The following is a 14,686-nucleotide window of genomic DNA, read 5'->3' as shown; positions in this document are numbered from 1 at the left end:
TTGAGCCTAAACGAAAACTGCAATGTTGTTCAACAGGTAAGGTATTTAAAATCTACCAGTGTAGAATGATATTGAAGACAAAAACATTTTACTTTGCTGCTAGGGCATCAACTCATTGCTTGAAAAAATTAGTAAATAAAGACAACAAATCAAGCTTTTTAATCTAATTTTCCCATATAGATTGTATTTTATGGTAAACAAATAAAAATTCCAACTAATAAATTAATGTAGAAGGAATAATAGAAATAGAAAATGATTCTTTTTCAACCATCAATTAAATGATGATTGTGAAATGAGAATTTATAATGGATTGACCCACTGGAAATCTGAACATCACACAAAGACAGACCAACAGGCATTAAGTGCACAGCATCAATGATGGAGCATTTTTTTTTCCAAATAATTGAATCTGAACCTGATCAAGCTGTTAGATCTGTCAATTAACAGGAATAGAGAGGACAGTGCAAAGTCACGGTATACAATTAGCTAACACCAGACTACAGAAAATTCTGCAGGACAAACCTTTTTCTTTAACAAATAAATACTAAGAAAACAAAAAGAACAAGAGAGAAGTGTTAACGACAGACTTGAGAGACACACAACCAGGACAAAGTGTGAGCCTTTGGAACCTAAATAAAAATGAATCAACTGTAGAAAAGAATTTATAAGACGGTCATGGAAGTGGAACACTGATAATATTAGACGACATTGAAAGAATTATTCTTTTTTTTCAGGTGTGATAAGAATGATATTTTCGAGGTACACACTAAATTATTGACAAATGAAATGATATTCTCCCTAGGATTTGCTTTAAATAATCAAGTGGGGCAGGGTGGGAGGACTGGGTGAAACAGGATTCGCCACTATATTATTATATTGTACACTATTAATAGTTGTACAAGCTGGATGATAGATACACAGGTGCTTATAATTCTCTTTCTAATTTCGTGTTTGTAAATATCCATAAGCTCTTTTTCTTTAATTTTCATTTTTGAAAAATGGAGGACTAAAAAATTAAGTGACTAAAGAAGATGAACACAAATATGACAAAATGTTAAAAACTGTCAAGTTCTAAGTGATGGAAATACAGATGCTTACATTTTCTGTATGTTTGAAAATGTTCGTAATGGTAAATAAAATTGTAAAAGCACTTGAATCCAGCAAAGACTCAGAGCTAGGTCAGGGTACAAGGATTGTGAAATGTAGTTACAGACATCTAATGCTGGCATTGACCAGTAATGCTCTCAGAAAATTAAAAGCAAATGATAAAAAACCAAAAGTGTTCAAACTCGAACTATTGGACTGGCCAAAAAGTTCATTCAGGATTTTCTGTGTTATGGAAAAACCCAAACGAACTTTCTGGCCAACCCAATATTAAATGAAGGAAAAAGAAGGACCTAGAGAAAAAGACTCCAGCTGACAAAATAGTGACACATGCTTACTATACTTGTAACATAAAGGATCTCCAATTCAGAGTAAAGCCACAATACAATCAAATGGGAAGGGAGGTGTCTTATGATTTTATTTCAAGGCCTGATGACAATCAGAGAAAGATCCAGCCAGAACCATGTGCCCTAAGGCCTTAATGCCTTAAGTGACAGGGGTATAAAAAGCAACCTCACAGAAGCTCAAACCTTTTATGAATTGGAGTTATAAAACAAACCAAGGCAAAGCTAACAGGCTGATTGCTACTCAGATACATTAACCAGCCTCTGGAATGAGCAACTACTGCAAAAGCATTGCTCCTTGACAGAATCCTAATTACAGCATGGTCTCATGTCCCTGGACCTAAGAAGGCTCTTTTCCATACCTGATGATGACACACTGGTTCTCTCTGTCAATTATCATGTTTCTGTACATATTATCTGCAAGAGCATAGATATGTGGTGGGTTTTCATACTGTGCCTGGAAAAGAAAAACAAAACAAACAAAACCATGGTCAGTTAGAGCAACACATTACCTTTCTTTTTTTGGCCTTGGAAATGAATACCCCACTGTTATAGTTCCAGTCTTAAAGGTTGCATAATACAAGAATCATAAACTTGCTAAGGTCATGAGGAGGTACACCTAAAACAATGAAGATGGAATTTGGAAGGACTTTTCTGTAGGCCTATGTGTGATGCAGCCTTCAGACATAACTATCAATGTCTTCAGACACTCCGATACCACACCCTTCCACCCAGCACACCTCTGTAGACCACATTCCATTTCTAAGTGTTTCTGAAGACATTTGGGCAACAGGTCTTAAGAGGGCTAACTAAAAACCTGGATCTGACTTGTACTAATTCAGAATTTCTACATAGTTTTTTTTTTTTCTAAGGGGCAAGTTGAAGATCCTGGGACCCCACAGGAAATTAAGTGAGACTATATGAAAATAAGGAAAAAACTTAAAAACCTTCCATTAGAAGAAGGCAGGAGGTGCGGTTCTTTAAAGAGATAAACAGATTTGACCAGTTTGTCCCATCTCAATATGGAAAAACAAAAAAATCCTACCATGCCAAGATAGCGGGTTTGTGCTTCAGTCTCATGGGATATCTTAGCTATGCACAAATATAAATCCACCAGTAAATTCACTGCGTCAGGACGACTGCAGCCCTGCTTTCTTCAGTTTCTTGGCACCACTTCCACTACTTCCTCAAAAATCACTAAAAAGAATAATACTTCATATGGTGGAAAGCTGGAGAAAGAACACGCCTTAAATTTAAGACCATCTACCATAAAAGAGTGAAAAGAAAGACAAATCCAGAGGGAGAAGACATTTAGACTCTGTCTTTCCCTTCTCTGGTTCGCATCTCTAGAGCGGGGATAATAATGTCCATGGTACACATCTCACAAGGTAACTGAGATGAAGGATGGGAAAGTAATTAGAAAAGGTAAGTAAAACGCAGAGGTAAAGCAGAATTTACTTAATCCAGCTTTGAGCCTTGTTATACAACAAGTTACTACAGTGTAAGGGGCCTGGCCCAGAAATTGCTACTCACTGCAAGCTCTAGCGGATCAGAGTGGAGTGACAAGGGGTGAGAGATTGCTCGATACCTGCACAAATGGTAAGCACTGGTGTTTCCAGTGCCCATGGCTCCCCACATGTGAGCAGGGGGCTCAGAAAGGAAACTGCTCATGAGGGTCTAGCTTATTCCTGGGACTGATGGACTGAATAATTCTATACAGGGACAAAAATAATGTCATTCCTGACTTCACCTCATAGTGAGAAGGGATGCGTAGATTGGACTGCAGGATAAGAGTCTTAAATTGTCTTCTTCCAGCACAAACTGCTCATATTATTATCTTTAATACCTCTTTGAAAACAAGGAAACAGGAAAAGAAAAGAGGATGAGGGACTTCTCTGGTGGTCCAGTGGCTAAGACTCCAAGCTTCCACTGCAGTGGGCACGGGTTCAATCCCTGGTTAGGGAACTAAGATTCTTCATGCTGTGCCATGTGGCCAGAAGAAAAAAAAAAAAAAACAGGATGGAAAATGGAAGGAAATGGAGTGGAGAGAAAGCTGTGAGCAGTGGAGGGAAAGGAGTGGGCAAGTCATTGCTCAATAAGGCTTCAAAGTCACTTAGCTAGTTATACTTGACCTCTGCATGTCACTTTTTAATTTTCAAATTGGCTTCCCATCTATGGACTCATGGTACTTCTCAGCTACCAATGAGAACTATAGGGTAAGCATTTCCTCTACCTGATCTTCCCTTACCCTTGAAAGTCACTGAGACCTGACTTCAACTCCCAGCTTCAACACTCAGTATATTCAAGTACTTTACCTCTCTGAGCTCCAGTTTCCTCATCTGTGAAATGGGGATGAAGAGTAATCCATAGCCAGCATATAGGGCTGATTTATCATTGTTGCAAGTGTAACATAGTACCTGGCACTAAGTAAATACCAATTTTACAACATTCTGTTACCACTAGCAGTTAAAAATAAATATATTTTTTAAAATTCTAGGGCATTTCTTTAAAGAGAGCTCTTCAAAAGATGAATGGTCTGAAAGGGACTCATGTAGCAATGTTTTTCAGAGAAATGGGAAGAAACAACATGAATACACAGTACTTCCACCCACCCCGCTTTGGCTGTCATTGAGGACGCCAAGCCAGCTCCGTGCCTGCTGCCCCAGGGCCCTGCTGATCAGGACACCAGGGCAGGGCCCAGCCTCTACTGACAGTGTTTCCCTTGTGCTGGGCTTCCATAAAGGCAGCATTATCAAAGGTCTTTCGCGTGGCAGCCTCCTTCGGCTCCAGCTACCAGCACCATTCATCTGGCAACAATGGGGTGGGCTCTTGCTCTGGGTAAATTGCCTTCCACTTCAACTGATGAATTTGTGTGGGCTCCCTTTTGTTTGTTTTCCAGGGGTCAGGATTAATGAACGCTCTTGTGCTTCTGCTGTAAAGGAAAGAGGGAAGGAAAAAGATGCAGAGGTGGGGAGGCCTGGGGAAGTGATAAGCCATGGGATGAAATATATTAATTAGGATTATGGATTGCATTTTTATCACACAACTGAAATGGCTATAGAGCTGGGTCTGAATAGAGATCAGGGTCACATTAATAAATGAAGTAATAAAAGATTCATTTTTCATGTTCCACTCATAGCCACAGCTTAAGTGATTTGCAGAGAAAAGTTCCCGTTGCCCTATTTATGTTTTTTACCGAGTAGTGTTTTTTTTCAGTCCTTAGAATTTTGTGACATATGTGGAAGGAGGAAGATGCCTGAAGCTGTAAGTCCTACATCCTGTTTAACTAATTTTGTATATAATGTTCCAATAATAATACTCCTATGCTTTTTTGAGCTGTACTCTAAAGAGCAGCACATTATTAAAAATCAAACAATGTCACCTACTTGCGTTTCCCCAATAAATAATTCATAATAAGAAAATGCAAATGTATTGCAAACTTCAATTGCCCATGCATCATAAAAGCCCCCAAACACTACAGTAATTTATGTGGCATGTAACTTACCGCTCCTTGGTACATTTCAATTTCCTTTTCCCCAAAATATGGCATCTGCTTGAAAGGGTTGACTGAGATTAATACAGATCCTATATATGTCTGAGTTTAAATCCAGTTAAGGTTTATCATTAATCTTCATAGCTACACATTTTTTTAATTAAGCAACCAGATGTTATCAAGAATTCATGATTGTCCCAATGAAAAGCTCACGTTTGTCTTCTAAAAGATTACCAATAAAGACAAAAGCAATTACCAACTAGCTCAGGTTTTGTTCTTTAGGAAGAGTAATGAACTTAATTACCAAAGTGTTACTAAAAGAAATCGTTATTTTAAGTGAATTGAAGCACATTCTTTCAAGACTGGTGACATGCACAGTTAGGAAAAAACAAAACAAATGACCAAGGAGTAAAAAGAGCAAATATTTTTTCCTTGGAAATTTCATGTCTCTTAGGTACACTAAAAACATATTCATTTACCTGTTTAACAAGTAGAGGGATATAAGATGAACTGGACAGTCCTGCTCTCTCTTTTTTTTTTTTTAATTTATTTTTGGCTGCGTTGGGTCTTCATTGCTACACACGGGCTTTCTCTAGTTGCGGCGAACTGGGGCTACTCTTCGTTGCAGTGTGTGGGCTTCTCATTGCAGTGGCTTCTCTTGCTGCAGAGCACAGGCTCTAGGCACGTGGGCTTCAGTAGTTGTGGCACATGAGCTCAGTCGCTGTGGCTCGCAGGCTCTAGAGCACAGGCTCAGTGCATGGGCTTCATTGCTCTGGGGCATGTGGGATCTTCCCGGACCAGGGATCGAACCCATGTCCCCTGCATTGGCAGGCGGATTCTTAACCACTGCGCCACCAGGGAAGCCCCAGTCCTGCTCTTTAGAAGCTCTGGAGAACTGAGTTGTTTCCATAAGTGGTATTCAGAGCAGAAAATTACAAACCCACATAGGTCAGGTTTAGGGAAGAAGGTTTTATTTCTGTGAGGGAAATACCAGAAGGCTCCGCAGAAGACAATGTGTTACATATGCCCCCAAAATGAAGTGTTATTATAACATACAAAATATTTCCATTTATCATTCAACAATCAACTAGTTTGAACTGGATGTCTACAACACGCCAGGCATTGTTACAGATGCAGAGATACAGCAGTGAACAAAATGGACAGAAGAGATAAAACTCCCTGCCTAGAGCCCATGCTCCGCAACAAGAGAAGCCACCGCAATGAGAAGCACGTGCACTGCAACAAAGGGTGGCCCCCACTTGGCGCAACTAGAGAAAACCCATGCGCAGCAACGAAGACCCAACGCAGCCAAAAATAAATAAATTAAAAAAAAAAGAAAGAATGTAAAGTTATGAGATTTCCTCCTCCAAGGGTACATTTATATATTCATATATTAGGACCTGAGTGTCAAATAGAGCAGCACAGGGAATCTGGTCAGATTGCCTAGCTCCCCACACCCAGTTCTATTCTACTCTGACCTTGAGTCACATCTCTAAGTGGTGGTTATTGGGTGATGGGGTAAATAGGACCTACTTGATAGGCTTGTTATGAGAATTAAATGAAACAGTATAAAATGCTCAGCACAATGTTTGATATGTAGTAGAGGCAATGTCCTAATTCATACACATCAGGATGCTCATTCTGTCATGTTAACGTCTCTGAGATGCAGTGCTGGTATTATTATTGAACATAAATGAGCCAAGTGTGGAATGGATCATATAATATTTAAAAATTAATATTTATACATGAAGGTGAGAATGGTGAATGACTGGGTTGCAATTTTGCTTGCTTTTTCACTGAACAGAAAGATCTTCAGAATTGAGAGGGCTGAACATGAAACAGTAGTAGACAAGATGGGGTCCATTTTCACTGCACATCCAGATACACCCAGCACTGCTCTGGGGTCAGGCCATGGCACTAAGAGAAAATGCAGATGAGACAGTGAATCATAACTGAAAATCACTACAGAGTCACAGAAGAAGGGCCAAGAGCAAACGTAGTTCCAAGTGCCAAAGTCAGATGAGGCCAACCGCACGTTAGTGGCTTATTTTTTTTTTGAGGTAAAATTTAGAACAGATAAATTTATTGTTAGAATTATTAAGCAGGTCAGAAGTGTCCGTAGTGTTACAGCCAAGACTCAGTAAGTGTTGATGATAAAAACACTGATCGAACACATACGTGTATACATGGCACTAATCTAAGCTCCTAATGACAATCCTGTTACTATTTTAATCCTATTTTACTAGGAGGAGACTTAGGCATAGAGAAGTCTTCAACATTCAAGAAGTACAGCACTGCTACGACCATATTCATTTCAGAAGTAGATGTCTATGCCTACATCCATCCCCAAATAGGATCTTTCCGTGGAGGATGGTGCTCCTTCCTTAGTTGTAAAGGGACTGCTGTGAATGTCACCTGTCCTAGATAAACCAATCACTGCACTCAGAGAATAAAGAGCTGCCAGAGGACCCAAGCCAAAGGAATCACCAACCCAACTTTGTTCCCCAATAAATAAATCTAGTTTGGGTTGCATAAGAGCTCCTATAGGAACCAACATTTTAAAAAATTTATTTATTCATTTTTGGCTGTGTTGGGTCTTCGTTGCTGCATGTGGGTTTTCTCTAGTTGCAGCGAGCAGGGGCTTCTCTTATTGCAGAGCATGGGCTCTAGGTGCACAGGCTTCAGTAGTTGTGGCTCACGGGCTCTAGAGCGCAGGCTCAGTAGTTGTGGCGCACGGGCTTAGTTGCTCCACGGCATGTGGGATCTTCCTGGACCAGGGCTCGAACCCATGTACCCTGCAATGGCAGGCGATTCTTAACCAGTCTGCCACCTGGGAAGGTCAGGAACCAACATTTTTTTACTGTTAATAGTCTGCTATGTGAAAAGACATCTTGTAAAGTCTTGATTTTCACTAAGTAGTCTACATAAACTCTGGCAAGGAGACATTCAAAGAAAAAAACCTCTTTTGGAGTATTCTAGGCCAATCCTGAATCCATGACTCAGATTGGAAGAGGGATCCTAGTAGGGCTCTCGCGGGCAGTATTATTTGGGAGGACTCCTGAAAAATAAAGTTTGGTTTGAAATGAATAACGTAGCTCGTTATCTAGCTACAAATTTACTTAAATCAGAATGGAGACAAGAGAATTTGATTTGGAATTTAAAGGAAACAAATATGTTTTTCCGACCTGCTTGGGTCTGCAGAGACCTCAGCTACTTCCCTGACAGCACAGGTCATCGACTGGGTTGGGCCACTTCTCCATGTAATTCCAATACTCACTCCCACTCCCTGCTGCATAATTCAGGTGTGTCTTTGGAAAAAGCTGTTCCATCATTGTCTCTACCCACACAACCTTTGGCTGGAAAGGTGTGGCCCAAGGTTAATTTTCAAATTGTATGGAGATATGCAAGGTTATGATTAAAAAAAAAAACCCAGAAATAAGATAAATGCCATCTTATTTAACAGCATATGCAAGACAGAAGGCAGCCAATAGATCTTTAATTGATTGTTTCCCAAATACTACTCTGTGGATCCTTGTACTTTCATCAATCTGCAGCAAGAATGACAAAAAGAGAAACAGTGCCCTGAATTTTTTATAAAGCCCAATGTATTCAGTATAAAGGACCCTCCTTTATTCTTACACTATTTCCTTTCTACTTTTGGGGTGTTAAAATATTCTTTCTTTTATGAAATGTGATGGTAGTGCAGCTTCTGTAAACTTGTTTTTAATGGTCTTATAAGGCAAGGTTAAGAGTTTAATGTTTTTTTTTAAAAAAACAACATTTAGCCAGTGAATTCCCCCAAACTGCCCACACTGATCTAGTCGACCTGCCTGGACTCATCACTGAGGTGGGGCAGGGAGGTGAGGTGATTTGCGTGAAGTCACATATGTGGAGGCGACGGAGCTGGAACTTGAGCCCCTGGCTCCAGACACCAGACTCACGTTCATCTCACTGCAGTGGCTGCCCCCCAACATGAACTGACGGCCAAGGGTCAAACCTCATTCAACTCAGTGGCGCTGCCCTGAGCTCCGGTTGGTCTGGCACAAGTGTCTCAACTCCTAATTCAAGGGCTGAAAATGCCAAGCACACTTGAGCATGTGGTCTTTGAGGAAAAACAAGTTTGGAGAAAGTTGGACCAAATAAGCATGGAGTGCTTTGTACAGGAACTATTTTTGTCAGCCAAGTGGCTATAAATGATATCTCACCCAGCAGAGAGAAAATACTGCAAGGTTTCCCTCCTATATTTTAGAATGTAATTGTAAGAAGTGTGGAAACACTCAGGAAAAATAGATAGTAAATGAAACCTTCCTGGTCTTAGGATAAGTAGTTGAAAAAAATGGGTTTTTGTTGACTAACAATGTTCGCATTTTCCAAGTAGATTTTGTTTTCTAATGTGGAACAAAGAAATGTGCAGTCAGCCTGAATGCATTAACACTTGATTGTTCCAAATGCTGACCTTCAGTACGAAACAATGTGTTGCTATTAGATGTAGAAGAGGTAAAAAATGAGCAATTTTATAACTTAACCTAAAGGCGAGTCTCTTCTTGTCTTAATTATTAAGCTTAGGAGAGAGAGGGGGAAAAACTCATTCAAAATAATGCTACTCTATCATAATAACATTCCCTTGGCACTGAACTTATAAAGGAGGCTTTTATCACTTATCAGAGGAAAAGATTCACAGTTAGACCCTTGGTATCATTTCATAAACATCCAACAGAGCCATCAAGCTTCCTCAAAGCTGAAAGCTGCTCTGTGCTATTGCCGGAAAGCACGCTGATGCCGAGTTTCTCATATACTGAGTGGGCAGAGGTTTCTACAACACGAAGTCTATTAGTGGTCAACTAACTCATTCCCTTGGAAGAACACATGATTAGTCAGTCATTGATTCAAAGACATTAATTCAAAGGCTGGGAATCAGCCCCCTCTGTGTGAGTCATTTTAAAATTCTGCTGTCTGAATATAAAAAGCGAGTCTTCATAGTCAGCAAATTTTCAATGAACATCTAATATAATGCACCATGCCAAGAATTATGCAGGAAACTAAGAAATAAACAATGCAGGATGATGCCATTTTTTGGCTAAAATTAACAAGAAAGCACATGTATGTAGAGATATGTTTATATGTGATTAAATTGAAAAATATACAACAGGTTAATAGGAACAAAACTTATATGGTGGGATAGCAGGGGATTTTAATGTTCTCCTTTCTAGTTAACTGCATTTTGTAAATCGTGTTAAATGAACACATATTGCTTTAAAGTGGTTTTTAAACTTTGCTTTTTAAAAGGTATAGAAGACATAGTCCCTGTTCTTAGGAGTTTCTAGTATTTTAGGGGTAAACGATCTGTAGGGGGAAAAGTGAGTCTGTCTAGGTTGATGATGGACTGGCTGCTGATAACCACTGATATTTTCTTCTTTTCTTACCCAGCTGATCAAAAACCATGCCTATAGGGCTTCCCTAGTGGCACAGTGGTTAAGAATCTGCCTGCCAACGCAGGGGACACGGGTTCAAGCCCTGGTCCGGGAAGATCCCACATGCTGTGGAGCAACTAAGCCCGTGAGCCACAGCTACTGAGCCTGCACTCTAGAGCCCGTGAGCCACAAATACTGAGCCTGTGTGCCACAACTACTGAAGCCCATGCACCTAGAGCTTGTGCTCCACAACAAGAGAAGCCACCACAATGAGAAGCCCACACTCCGCAACGAAGAGTAGCTCCCGCTCGCTGCAACCAGAGAAAGCCTGCACGCAGCAACAAAGACCCAACGCAGCCAAAAATAAATAAATAAAATAAATAAATTTTAAAAAAAAACAAACCATGCCTATGTAAATAATGTAATAAGCTGAGCCCACGTTCTAAGAACATTCCGAATAATGAGTTCAACTACATCCATTGGAAATGAGTCTTTTATGGGCTTGTCAATAAACCAATCCTCCATTTAAAAGCTTCTATGGGGCTTCCCTGGTGGCACAGTGGCTAAGAATCTGCCTGCCAATGCAGGGGACACGGGTTCGAGCCCTGGTCCGGGAAATTCCCACATGCCGTGGAGCAACTAAGCCCGTGAACCACAACTAATGAGCCTGTGCTCTAGAGCTCTCAAGCCACAACTACTGAGCCTGAATGCCACAACTACTGAAGCCTGCGCACCTAGAGCCCATGCTCCGCAACAAGAGAAGCCACCGCAGTGAGAAGCCCGTGCGCTGCAACGAAGAGTAGCCCCCACTCGCGGCAACTAGAGAAAAGCCCACGTGCAGCAACGAAGACCCAACGCAGCCAAAAATAAATAAAATAAAATAAATTAATTAAAAAATTTTAAAATAAAATAAATAAATAAAAGCTTCTATTGTAAAATGCATTTGAATGTCCAATACACAACTTTATCGTTGAAGTTTTGGAACATAATTCAGAAATATGGGAGGAACTTATACACTTGCCTTAGCATACGATAATAATAACTAATGCTTACTTTGTACTCACAGCATTCATTATTTCATTTTACCCTATAACAGCCTCATGTGGGAGGTTTTATCATCACTCCCATTTTACAGGTGAGGAAATCAAGGAACACAGATCACAAAACTTGTGTAAGGTCACCAAGCTCATGCAGATTAAAGCTTGAAGCCAGGCTGTCCAGATTCATCCCAACTCTTTCTGATCCGTCATCGGCCAGTTTCCATGTGCCATAGGTCTTGCACATAAAAGTGATTAAAATCTTTTAATGATGATAAGCCCAGATAAAGTGAGCATATTTCAATTTTTTGACCAAATAAAATGAAAACTTACAACTGAATAAAACTGCTTTCATACAATTAAAGGAAGCTCTGTGCAGGTATCTAGGAGTCAACAAATGTTTTCTGTAAAGGATCAGAGAATAGTTCAGGCTTTGCGCATCATAGGGTCTGTTGCAAATACTCAACTCTGCCATGGTAGCATAAAAGCAGCCACATACAGTAAGTAAACCAACAAGCATGGCTACATTCCAATAAAATCCTGTGGTGGGTGGGATTTTGTCTTTAGGCAGTGGGCTTCCACACCTGATCAAGATGCTATTATAATGTGGCTAATGAATCCAAATATATCTATTAATGCTTAAAAGCAGAGGTTTAGGGATTTAACTACCCAGATATTTGGAAATTTTTCCTGTGGTAAACAAGAAACAGCACAGTATTGGTTAGAACTGTCTAAGTACCTTGGAATAATGTCTATTAGTATTAACACCTGGTGAGTTGAACTCCCTCCTCACCAATGATGGAACAGGCAGTCCCTGCAAAAGTACTACTGCATTGCTATGGGTGCTTTTACCTAAGAGTCAAAAGAGTGGTGTAAATAATAAACAGAAGCTACAAATGTGAAAACTTTACCTTCCCAAGGTTTGGGGGTTAAAATCTAAAATGTATGTTACAATAGTTGCAAAGACTCCGCTTTTAATGATCATCCAGAATACCATACCTTCAGAAGCCACCAAGAGCATCATGGTTAAACTTTCTGGTACTACTCTATAGATTTTCACAGACCCTTGCTTATCTATGACCAACTCCACAATAATTCTATTAAAAGAACTTTACATAGTTGCACCAAACAGAACTCCTGAATCCTGTAGGAACTTAAGCAACTATCACAGTTCTCTGTTTACAATGAAGTCAACACACATTTGAATCAAATTTCCATTCTGAATTTTTTAAAGTCCTACCAAAAAAATGGTATCTGGCAAGCTAAAGTTGAAACATAAAGAACAATTCAAGAACATCAGACTTTTTCGGGCTTCCCTGGTGGCGCAGTGGTTGAGAGTCCGCCTGCCGATGCAGGGGACTCGGGTTCGTGCCCCGGTCCGGGAAGATCCCACATGCCGAGGGGCGGCTGGGCCCGTGAGCCATGGCTGCTGAGCCTGCGCGTCCGGAGCCTGTGCTCCGCAATGGGAGAGGCCACAACAGTGAGAGGTCCACGTACCGCAAAAAAAAAAAATATCAGACATTTTCAACAGTTGATCTTCACTTCTCTCTCATGTTTCTTTTCGTAAACATAAGAATGCAGAAAAACTGGCAAAATGGCATATTTTTTGCATGAGGCAATCTTTTTTAAACCTTTTAAGTCTGGACTTAACTGTCTCTGCTTTGCAATTAGGGAGCGCTATCGACAGAATTCTGCAGACCAGGACGTTCTCTAGGAAGAGCACAGGTTTTAGACACCACGTGCGTGGCTAGAGCATGTCAAAGGTACAGTGCCATTGACTGAAATAGAGAAATACTGGCTGCATCTTTTTTTTTTCTGGCCACACAGCGCAGCATGCGGGATCTTACTTCCCTGACCAGGGATGGAACCCGTGACCCCTGCAGTGGAAGCGCAGAGTCTTAACCGCCAGGGAAGTCCCTGGCGCCATCTTGCTTTTGTGAAATGCCAGGGGAAAACTTTGGCACCATCTCTGCCCTTCCTATAGCCTGAACCAAGGGACAAAAAGTACAAAACCACATTCTGCAATGGTGAAAATGACTTGAGCATATAGTGTCAGTTCAGAATTTCAGACGGATCTCTTATACAAGGATGGAAATGTCATCTCACTTAGAAATGTCCAAAGAAACCAATAAAGGATACAAAAATGTAGTCATCCATGTATCTCTTCTTTAGATTCTCCACGATGGCATTCTCTGTGATCTTGGAGAGCAGCACCATGTCATCCACGCCACTGTGCTTGACATTGTGGCTCTGCCAGTGGTACCGGTAGGCACCTTTGCTTCCCTGCAAACAGAAAACACACAATTATGAGGATGCTTTATTTTCTCCTGGAAGGAAACAAAAAATGTCACTGAGTTCCCGAATATTCCTTATATCAAATGAGAATGAGCAAAGCAAACAAAGATCTTGCTATCAATAGATCTGGATTCAGATTTCCGCTTTGCCACCTAAGTGAAGTGGGGAAAAGTGATCTAAGCTTTTGTGTCACTTAGGCTTTTCTCTCTTTGTAAAAATGGGAGAAATAAGACCCAGTTCATAGAGTTGCTGTAAGGATTAAATAAAACAACATGTAAAGCACCAAGCGGTATCCAGAGTACAGCACAGTAAATGATCAATGGGCTTGGATAATTCCTTCAACCTTATTGTTTTGTAGAATTGACCGGTAAACTAAGCAATGAAACAGAAACTTTCTAGACTTGTCTTGCAAATTATCTGACAGAACTCAGAAGTGGAAAGAATATGTATTCCACAATGGCTAGGTCACATTGTCATAATTTCTCAAGCCATCTGAATTGCTTTCCATCCATGAACTTACCACTGTCGATGTAATACTGGCCTTCCACATTCAAAAGATAAGCTACATTTTGATGACTGATCACTGCTAATATTAACAAGGAAATGGACAGGACGGCCTAAACATGATCACAGAACATGCTACAGACAGAAGAACCTCATCTGATCTCACAGCTTCCTTGGATAGGTAGAGCCCTTGTCTGCTTACTGGATTTACAGCTTAACACCACGGGTGGCCTCTGAGCACCCTGTGGCCCGCAGGGCTTCCTATCACTTGGCATTTTTGCAGTGGGATCCCCCATGTGTTGGACTACGTGCCAAATCCTGGAGCTAAGGGCAGATGGGAGCCCCATTGTGGCTGCATTTGGGGAGCTCATGGTCTCCTGAAGGACATGAGAGATAGCCACCAAATGATTCATAATTTGTGCGTCAGCAACAGTCAACATGTAAACACATGTAAAATGGGTGTTCCCCAGTGGGTGGAGACTCCTTTGCCCCAAGAGA

General features: G+C 40.6%; 1 protein-coding gene across 2 annotated transcripts in view; it reads right to left on the bottom strand.

The window, feature by feature from the left end:
- Nucleotides 1–14,686, bottom strand: part of MYO1E (myosin IE) — a 208,231-nt gene that overhangs the window by 104,907 nt on the left and 88,638 nt on the right. For both annotated transcript variants that reach the window (XM_060097270.1, XM_060097269.1), the window contains exons 2-4: nucleotides 13,529–13,672; nucleotides 4,954–5,043; nucleotides 1,811–1,905 (exon numbers count right to left, since the gene is read on the bottom strand). In XM_060097270.1, the coding sequence (XP_059953253.1) occupies nucleotides 1,811–1,905; nucleotides 4,954–5,043; nucleotides 13,529–13,672 (329 nt within the window). The remainder of the gene's footprint in view (nucleotides 1–1,810; nucleotides 1,906–4,953; nucleotides 5,044–13,528; nucleotides 13,673–14,686) is intronic.

This window comes from Mesoplodon densirostris, chromosome 4, assembly GCF_025265405.1.
Source record: "Mesoplodon densirostris isolate mMesDen1 chromosome 4, mMesDen1 primary haplotype, whole genome shotgun sequence".
NCBI classification, from domain to species: Eukaryota; Metazoa; Chordata; class Mammalia; order Artiodactyla; family Ziphiidae; genus Mesoplodon; species Mesoplodon densirostris.
The sequence above is the reverse complement of the archived record's forward strand: the minus strand, read 5'-3'. Positions and strand labels throughout refer to the sequence as shown.